Source organism: Varroa destructor, unplaced genomic scaffold (genome assembly GCF_002443255.2).
Source record: "Varroa destructor unplaced genomic scaffold, Vdes_3.0 BEIS01000001.1, whole genome shotgun sequence".
Lineage (NCBI taxonomy): Eukaryota > Metazoa > Arthropoda > Arachnida > Mesostigmata > Varroidae > Varroa > Varroa destructor.
In genome coordinates, this window is record NW_019211454.1 from 52061338 (window position 1) to 52071552 (window position 10215).

Below are 10215 nucleotides of genomic sequence, written 5' to 3' on the forward strand. Positions count from 1 at the left end.
GCGTTAGTGCCCCATAACCGTAACGGACGAATTCCCTCAGACAGTCCCCGCGGTTTATATATATATATATATATAAACGTTCGAATAATAAGCAGTCGAAATATGCAGCCTTCAAGGTGTTCTTAAAGCTATGCAATCACTGCCAAGTAGACAGAGGTGTTTCGTAAGAAATCAGTAAAGCGCCTCAATTTGTGTGACCTCATTTTCAGTAGTTGGGGGCACCTTTTGACTAGCACAGCATCTATCCGAATACCTGTAAGAATCAGCAGACAGGTCTGTTTTCGACATGTTTGTTTTGTTAAGTAAAAAATTTATGTACTAAACACAAGCTGACTTTCGTTCTAGTTAGCCAATACAGATTCTAGAATACGCTGGTACACACTCGCTCTCAATATCTGCTATCTTTTGAAGTCATGTTGCTGTGAGTGTCGTTTGGTTGATCAGAGAAAAACAGATTGGCTTTTAATTAGTGCACAATATTGAGAGCGTTTGTTCTTTACAAGTGCGATGTTAAGTTGAGATGTAAAAGGTACGTAGCGTCTCTTTTTCAAAATATCTATCTAAAGCAACAGCAAAGACGGCTCGTGTATATATATATATATATATATATATGTTGGGTTCTTTCATTGCCTAGACAAATTACTTATGTTACAGGTCTGACTGGGAAACGCCAATTGAAAATTGAGCAAGGGTCTGACGATTGCAGAGGAATTGCCACTGATCATTTGAAAACAGCATAACCACTATGAACTCTGAAACTAACTGGATTTGACAAAGAGATCCGCATAGTGTTCTCCATACTAAGTGCAAAAAACATACCCTATCTACGATCAATAAATAAATTGCAGTAATCAAAACTAGAAAATTAAACAGGGTTTTCTCAGTTCGTTTCTCTACAATTTGCCAAACCAAATATTGGTCCCATATAATTATAATTCGAATAAGCTCAAGAGGTTGTTCATTAGGGTTTCTATTTTCGAACTTAGCTAACTGAATCAATTGTATTTTATCCATATCAGGCAGTTGTTTTCCACTAATAACCTATATAGTTTAAACGAACTGTTCGTCTTCCTCGAGTGGCTTTTTCGTTGATAAAGTTTTCTCTTAACATCTGCTCTTATATTCAGATAATTACCTGGACCCTGAACGATACAAACACGTTGGTTTCCTACTTCTCTAGAAGCTTCCTTTCTCTAAATTGCCGACATTGGTTATGACCCTCCTTCAACTGTGAGATCCACCATCGTTGTCCTTACGTTCATCATTATTTTCTTCAGCCACTCGAAATCAGTCGCTATTAGCTGATAGTGTACACTTCGTGCTGCGATACAATCTCTATCAGTAATCAATACACGGGTTAGCTAGACAGCGAGTGCAGTGTATGAGTGGTATAAACATGAAGTAAAGCAGCAATAGATTGACACCCGTCAATGACTGGCAGCGGTAGCGTCAAATGTATTGTTACTGGCGTCTTCTCTCCCTATCTCTACCTTATAACATCGACCTATTCCATCCGTGCCTCTGGTGTAGTTTCGTTAATCACGTACTGCTAATCGGGAATGAGCGAAGCATAAAGAACACAAGAATAGTATGGATAATCAGAGGAGTCGAATCAGCTAACAGCCTGCCGGCAGCAGCAGTTAATGTTGTCGAGAGAATTGGACAACAAAAACGATGACTGATGCAAGACGATATGCATAGAAATCCTTTTCCTTGATCGTTCCCTCGCCCTCTCGCCTCCTCAGACTGTTCTTCGACGACACTCTTGTGTGCAAGCACGGGACGGCACGGACGAAGCCCACTATCTCATTTTTCGTATTATCACTGTATATATGATTGCTCTGCCTGTGGGGTCGGACAGGACGTCGCTTCTCGGCACGCCGCTCTGTCGCTTCGGCTTGGCTCGCTCTCGGCCCGATAGGGCGAGTAATTGCCAGAATAATCAGCAACGCGACGGGCAAGGGAGGTCAGGCGAAAATGGATAAAGATAACGAGAGCAACTGTAACTAAAACAACGCCATGGCATAGTCCAGTGAAATGTTATCCTCTTGCAAGGAGCTGGTTGTGTTTAGCTGCTGCCGGGTGTGGCTGTGGGTCTGTCTGTGTGTCTATTAAACGGCGATCCGCCATGCATGGGAGTAAGCAAGGGGCGGGCGACCACTGGACTCAAGGAGTCGGTGCGAGAATCCTTTCATCGCCAGTAGGCGACCTCGACAACATCTACTCACAAAACAATAATTCGCAACAAACAATTGGTTGCTGGAAGAAATCCAGCACTGAAAAGCAGCAGCAGCAAGTTGTACATAAAGTTACATGATGGAAGAGTATGTTGATTAGCTCTGTGTTAAGTTCGGAAAACAGGAGTAACAAAAGCCTACTGAACTGATGACCGGCTAACTGTGTCCTATATAAAATTATGTGTGCATCAAAAAATCAGAGGAAGTTCAAATAGTTTAAGGTAATGAATTTTAAGATCTAAGCTGTCACGTAAGTCTCTACCACTTAAAAGCAAATTTGGATGGTTTTATTGATAAATGTGTTTATGCGTTCTCACCTGAGTCAAAATCGTTTCTGGGTTATTTTTCACCCTAGTTATATCATATTTTGGCATACTTTAATTTTCATGAGCTTACTATTTTGAGTCGTTCTATGGCAAACTTTTTCCATCCATCCAATCCATAAGGCGACTTAGCGATTCGTAAGCACGAGCTAAGATCTCCTCATGGTCAAAGTAGCCTACAAAAGTGCTACAAACAGGCACGAGCTCGAAATGGGCCATATTAGAAATTGCTTAGCTACAATTATACACGTGTATGGTGTAAAGCTTCTAAATAAACAAAATGGAACTAATTAAACTAGATGGATGAATATACTGATTGATTTGATCTATTAACAAACCGCACACATGATGCCCGCTCTCAACTAAGACGTGAAAAAGCCTTCTTCGTAAGAAAAACAAACAGGTGACGAGTCTGTCGAGGCTCTTTCAAAAAATCTAGCCCGTGGTTGCTACTTCCGTTAGGCAGAAATGATTCTTAGAGTGGCAAAAACAAATATATATATATATATATATATATATCATATTCGATTCTGCTGAATGACGATCCGTGTCGATGTTCATGAGTATCTTAACGTAAAACGACTACAAGCGAAACCTAACGATATGCTTCAAACCGTTATGTAAACAGCAACGTATCAGCGTACAACTGATGTGTACATATATTTTTCAACTGCTATTGTCATGAACAGACAGCAAATTTATGATTCAAGCATCATAAAAAAACAAACAAAAAAGGCCATCGTCATTATCACCACCATCAATAGACGGGTGGCCCACCCATTGTAATATATGCACGTGACAGTACTAGCTTTCTATGGTGTTTAAAGTAGCGCTTACGATACGAATACTCTACAAACAAAATTTAATTATGCTGTTTATCCATGCGCCGTCTTACCTTAAGTGCGTTGAGGTCGATGTCATCGAGCGAACAGTTGACACTGGGCGCAACGGCCATCGTGATGAATGCTAACGGTTGACATCGATGCACGAATGAAAAAAAAAGGGAAAAAATGAAGGTAAATCTAGTTAGTTAAGTTAAACTAGCAACCCGCGACCATTTAAACGGTTCACTGTACTATATTTTGCGAAAATGTAGTAAACAAGGCACGAAAGCAGTATCGAATGAATCAAGCAGGTACATACACAAGGGACGTTGCGTGGTGAATGTAAAATGTTATTACATCTTATATTTAATTTGTGTGAAGCACGCGGCAGTGTTTTTCGCATAGTAGATGCATGTGAGCATGAGCACGATTTCAACCGAACAATGGATTATTTTTATCCCTTGATAATAAACTATATGCTGTTCTTAATACGACCATATATACAAAGTGATGATAATGTTTTGAAATAATTTCGATGTCGTTTGCACATCCTTGACGCACGTACCTGTTCAATGTGTTTACGGTTGACCTAGACTCGAGCTTTGATATAAGGCCTAAGCCATCCATAGTGTTCAAACATTCCCACTTTTATTTTTAACGCCTATTTCATCATGGTAGTGAGAGAATCAGTGCTACTATTCCTATGCTTTTTCTTCAGACTCTTGCTCCATCACGCTCGTTACTAAGAAAGCTAGAAGATCAAAACCTAGGTCTTTAGTCGTCCAAAGGTATTTGCGCTAGAATATGCTGGCCGGTTTTTCATTAATTTGCCCAAAGAAGTGGACACGCCATTTACTTGAGGGGCGTATAACTTAAAATGATGACGTAGCCATTCCTTGGTTTCATCAACTTTTAAAACATTGAAAGTAAGCTTTGTTTACAAATACGCCATCCCGAAAGAAAAATAGTGACATCACTCCTACACTGGCCTTAACGTTTAGAGCGTGGACATTGGCAAAAATTACAGTTAAACACGTCATTCGCTTATACGTTTTTTCAAGCATCCGACGGTCTACTTTTTAAAAAAAGTAGACTGTCGGCTACTTCAAAAAACGTATAAGCGAATGACGCCAAAGGAGTTTCTTGGCTGTGTTAGCTTGTATAACTTCAATGACTTAGGACTTGAACCTAAAGTACTATTTAACAACTCGAACAGTGGTAGGTTTAAACGTAATGCCTTTAGCCGGTAGGGCGCGCACCGAGCAACTAGGATCGTTAGAGACGCATTTTTTCACCTGTAGTAATTGTTAAGTTCCTGATGCGGGTTTCGTGCCTTGCTCCTCCTGTACTGGCCTACGGAGACTTGTTTCGGTTTTTTCAGCAGCCGCATATTGGTCGCAACCAACGACTTCGGATAACCAGGGAAGTTAATAGCCTCAATGGGGGACGAGCGAGAGAGAGAGGGTGGGGGGGGGCAGGATCGTCTACACTGGCAATATCAGCCAGCAGCTGATTAAATTTCAGTGATCTCCGTCATAATGAGCTTTTGCTCTTATTCTAGGCAAACCAGTAACAAAAATATCGGATAGATGTGTGTCGACTATGATAACAATCAAAGAAGATTTTTTCGCAATGTATTGCTGTCAGTTTGTACACGCAGTCACGTGGGATACCCTATTATTGGTAAACTCTACTACTAATGATCATACACGGCTCGTTTATTTACTTTAACAGGGACTTGAGTCAAGTGATCAATTCAGCACCCTTGTAACAGGCTAAAAAGAGGGAAAAATTAACACAACCAAGACACTATGCTACGCACCTCTTATACAACGCCGGCATCAGTGACTACCGCAGGCTTAAGGACTATAGTTGAATGTATAGCCTGTCCGAAATCGAATCGATCGAGCGAATTTGTCAAATCTACTGATGGCTATAACAATTGCTAGCAATCGGCGAGTGTCTTAGAGATGGAGAGAGAAAGTATTCTGGAGATAAAAGAACGGCTGGAAGCAAACAGCACAGTGGGGTGTTTCCAACACAGCTATTGCGCAACATCACCAAAATCGAACGACGCCAGTACCGCGAAACCGAATGAGAGTGTCGTCGGTCGAGGTCGAGCTGGAGGCTGTTCGTATAGGTTGTTATTGATATTGTCGTTGCTACTGCCGCAATTCCTGTCGCTGTTGGTCAGCAGCTGCTAACGGCCGTAACCAGATCAGAAAATGGCCATTGTGAGCGCCACTTATGCTATAGCTACTACCGGCCGACGCAATCACCAGAAGCATCATGAAGATACTAAATAGTGGTATTACTTGTAAGTACTGCTGGGGAAGGTACAAGTGGCTTAGCGGACGGAGGCTGCTGGTGCGTCGGTTATGGTAGGCCAATCCGGCACGAGCTTGTAAACGAATTCACCCACTGGCCTAAAGCAGAACGATCTAGCCGGTCGATCTAACTGAGCTTTACTTACTACTCTTAAGTGTCCGAAAGCTCCCACGATAAGCACGCGCAACACCCAAACAACGAAGCGGGATAGCACGAATGACAAATTTATTAAGACCACTAATACAACCGGTCCAGCTCATGCTGTTTGTACACTACTAAAATTAATTACGAACTACTATTGAACGTGTTTTCTATTATATTGGTAGCTAAATGTCTCGAGTTACCGCCGCGAAGCTTTTCACCGGGCGGCTGGCTCCCAGCACGAAACGAAGTGTGTCTATGCCCGGATGCGAATCTAAACCACCACGGATTCCTAAGATTAACAACCATGTGCCTTATTCACTAAGCTATCACCGGGCTTGTACGCTGTGAATAGAAATCATCACAGTTTACTACGGAAGTATGTGCTCGTGGGAACTCACGATTCCCAGATTATGCTGCAATGCAAGTAATGGAGTAAAGGAACGTTTTAAAATCCCGATAATTTTAATCTCTAGTCTAAACAGAGATCCTTCGATCTCTATCGATCGATCACAACCAGAACCTGCCTAGCTAACCGTTTGAACTAAATTCTAGAGACAGCTGCAGCCTTACCCACGGGCTTCTGCTATTAAAAACATATATTTTACCGGTGCATAAGTAAAGGGTAATTATATTTATAGGTATAGGAAGTAGGGTATAGCTCCTAGAGCTAGCTCCCATACAGTTATAACCTAATATAGCCTAAATACAATATGTCACACAACACATTGAGGTCACTTATTTATGAGCAAATTTTTCACACTGATGATAAACCAACGCAGAAGGTGCTGTCGGCATTTCTTAACAGTGGCGCGATGTTACTCTCAATGTACTTGAAAACTGAAAAATTGTAAGTTCTTGCGCTAAGCCTATGACCAAGAAAATTAATAATACGCTCAATGGAAATTAACATACTTTGTCCTCTAGGGGCAGAAGTCTTTGTTCAATCAGTTCCATCTACCTTTTCAGGAGGAAACCTTAGCAACCCACAAAAAAACATGGCAATCGTGTGAGGTCGGGCAAACCCGTCACTGAGACAATACAGATTGATCGGTTAGGGAAATACAACCAGATCAGCTAAAAAAAAAACTAAAAACTGTATCAGGGGAATCGATTTAGTTCCGTCGAATAGTATTAAAGGGCTGGACAACTGCTGGGCTTTTTGGTAATGCTGGCAACACGCACAGTGTGGTATTAACCGTTGTAATAGCGATGGAGTAGCCAAGGTGGTAACCCGTAGCACTGGACGGCCGAAGCATCGCGACACAGCCACTCCCACGCTCAACTGCCGTCATCATCGTCATTGATGTAGTTGTAGAAGTACAAAATAGCAATGGTTGACATTGTTACTGGCGCGGGCCAAACTTGACAACGACGATTTCGCCAAGAAAACAAATGCATGCACATACTTGGCAGAAGGCTGCACCAAAAAACAACCTACTTTTCTGGTTTAATAATTGCATGATAGGGTTATGGTATCAGCGAAAACAGCACATTTATAGATCGACATTTTTTTCGTGCTAAGGGTCCTCTGTGATTCGAGAAGACCTACTTTCCTTTAATAGCGGCACAGCAAAACAGAAACAAACAACAAAACCTCAGTCACCTCTTTGTAGCTATGTTGTGACAGCTCGTAGCGTAAGCATTATACAGATTTCCAGTCGTTTTTTCACGGAACTTTGTAATACACGGCGACATTCGAATAACTACAATAAACAAACAAAGTGACGGGCATTATAGAAATAGACGGTGGTCTATTATTAAAGAGCGCGGTTTTCCATAATGCTGAAAAGAATCATCTATTTGTTATCTGCCTCTTAGTCATTCTTTTTCCTTCCATTGTGCCATTCTCTGACTGTTGTTATTTCATCGGCTGAGTTCGCACCTGATGGCCTGCTGGCGGCGTCCGTCGGCTGGAAGAACTGTTCCCCTTAACAGGCTCTGCCTGGACCGCTGATCATTTCACATCGCATCTGCACCACTACTGTAACAGAAGGATGACACCGGACGATGGGTGACGAGCACATACAACGGATACACTAACACAAATCAGTTTAAATCAATGCTCCTTTTAATAATTCGATTGCCGTTGCTTGCTGCCGCCTCACACACAATCATACAACGCAATACTGGGGGATGGGGGCTTACAACATAACCTGGTAGGTACACAAGCACACAAAGAACGAACTCTTCTTCAGGCACGATTCCCTCGCCTTTCTCCAGATAAGTATAATTATATCCAGCAGCGCCGTATCCTCTACAATGATATAGCAATAAAATCCCTGCGGAACACCCGATGTTTGCACGGCATTATGACACAGCACACGCACACCAATAGCTCTTCTTTCTCCACAGGCTACAATGGGTCTAGTAGTGGTGTTATTCGCGATATATGAGTTCGCTGTAAGTGGCAAGCAACTGGCCAACTCGAACGGCGGCGGACGCAATGCACGAGCTGCGATAGCAGTACCCAACGTAACACAACCGGCCCGGCCCGACCCGACACGAACTAACGCGGATCGCCGCCACTAGTGGAATGAAGAAGCAGTCGCCAGTCAGCACGTCGAGCGAGCTAAGGATTGACGGGCACGGCGGAAGGACTGACTATGACGACAACGACGATATTCGTGTTGGTAGTGATAGCTGGAGCCACTTTAGCGCTAGTGATGTTCGATTCTGTCTCTGTTGTACTGTCGCGACTGTGACCCGCTACTGCTGATTATTCACACACAGAACCGAGAGCTAGCAAGCACGAGCGCTGTATCTCCATGGAGTTGGTGGTCTCTCGCTATAGAGCTAGTCGTCTGCCTGTTCGATGCTTGTTGTTGTGCTGGGAGGCGGCTGTAGCGAAATGCTATGTCTGAACAGCACACAGCGCAAGGCTCTCAGCTTGTTTGAGCCGTCGTCGTCGTCGTCGATTCACTCACTGACGGCTGATTGACGACTGACTCGAGTTTCTTTAGCTGCTGCTGCTGCTGCTGATGCTGTTGTACGCGAGTCAGCAATTTACTTGCTAGATTCAACAGTGGCCAGAAGAGGCGACGGCTCTCCTACGGCGCTACGACTCTATAGCCAGCAGTCATCATAGCACAACAACGTTGAAGTAATCACACCAGTAAGCGAGGCTGTAGCAAGCACACCGATCATTAGCCGCCCGTTGCTAAACACCTGCGCAGCAGAACAGTGCCCAGCACGAATGAACCTCAAATGGCCGAGCTCTTTTTTGGTGTTTCGTTTGATTTGTCTCTTTTTTTTGCTGCTACAGTATTACCGCAGCATGCCCCGCCATCAGTAGTCGAAGACAGCCACGACTACTTGCGCCGTCGGCCACCACACTCGTCGTTCGGCAGCAACCCCCGTAGCTGCTGCTGCTGCTGTTGCTTTTCTTCTATCTGTCCTTTGTCTGTTTGTCCACTAGTCGATCGTTCTCCGCTGATCGCCGTCTGAGTCACACTCGACTAGAACAGAATCAGCACAGCACGGCAGAGGCAGCACCAGCCGCTTGCTCAGCGCTCTCTTATTCTTGGTTTACTCACCAACTCGCTCAGTCGCTCGATCACTGCTTACCGCTGCTGCTCGCGACTCGCCGCCCTCTGCTGCTGCTCTGTGTGTCTGCTACTTTTACGGACCACCTTTGCTTGCTCAGTTCCTGCTGCTGTCGTTGCGACGGCGGCTGTACTGCTGCTGTTGTCTGCCTCTTCGCCCACCGTCTATCCAGACCCACTCTGCTCTTGTTCTGGTACTCTACGGCGGCGGCGGCGGCGGCGGCGGCAACGGCAGTAGCGGCGGCGGCAACAGCACAGCAGCAGCTTCTGCTGCGCTTAGTCCGCTTGAACGCGGCTGATTGTAAGATGCCCTACCGGTGGCAGCAGCAGCAGCAGCGTGTTACAATGACTAACATCGCCCGATGATCAAACGCCACTTTAGTCCAACGACACACACAGACCGTGCTCGTTACCGCTAGAACGAGAGAACGCAACACGGGGTAGCGGCAGCGGCGGAAATGACGACGACGGTGGCGAAAACGACGACAGTGACGAAGAATCCGATAGGCATACCATTACACAGCACCGCTCTGCTGTGAGAACTGATAGAGTAGCTGGGCCCATTCGCGCTGTCTGCGCCGGGTATACGGCCGCTAGTTAGCTAGCCAGATAATCCTGTTCCTGCTCGCCAGCTCTCTCGCAGTGTCGTTCTCGCAACATGGCGGCTGGACGATGTGGTGCTGATGGTAGCGGTACCGCTGGTGCTACTGCTGGGCTTTGCTGCTGCTGCTGCTGCTACTGCTGCTGATGCAGAGGGTGAGGGCGGAGAGAGGCGCTGGCGAGCGACCAAGAAACAACGAACAAACGTACGGTTGAA

The 10215-nt window shown here is 44.6% G+C and overlaps 1 protein-coding gene across 7 annotated transcripts in view; it reads right to left on the reverse strand.

The window, feature by feature from the left end:
* Positions 1-10050, reverse strand: part of msn (serine/threonine-protein kinase msn) — a 57271-nt gene extending 47221 nt beyond the window's left edge. For 5 of the 7 annotated variants that reach the window (XM_022812692.2, XM_086978048.1, XM_086978049.1 and 2 more), the window contains exons 1-2: positions 7739-10050; positions 3456-3526 (exon numbers count right to left, since the gene is read on the reverse strand). In XM_022812692.2, coding sequence (XP_022668427.1) covers positions 3456-3515 — 60 coding nt within the window. In that variant the 5' untranslated portion in view covers positions 3516-3526; positions 7739-10050. Of the gene's footprint in view, positions 1-3455; positions 3527-5206; positions 5226-7459; positions 7560-7738 lie in introns of those variants that run through there. The other 2 variants (XM_086978045.1, XM_086978046.1) reach the window with 2 other exon arrangements.
* Between the last annotated feature and the right edge of the window lie 165 nt (positions 10051-10215).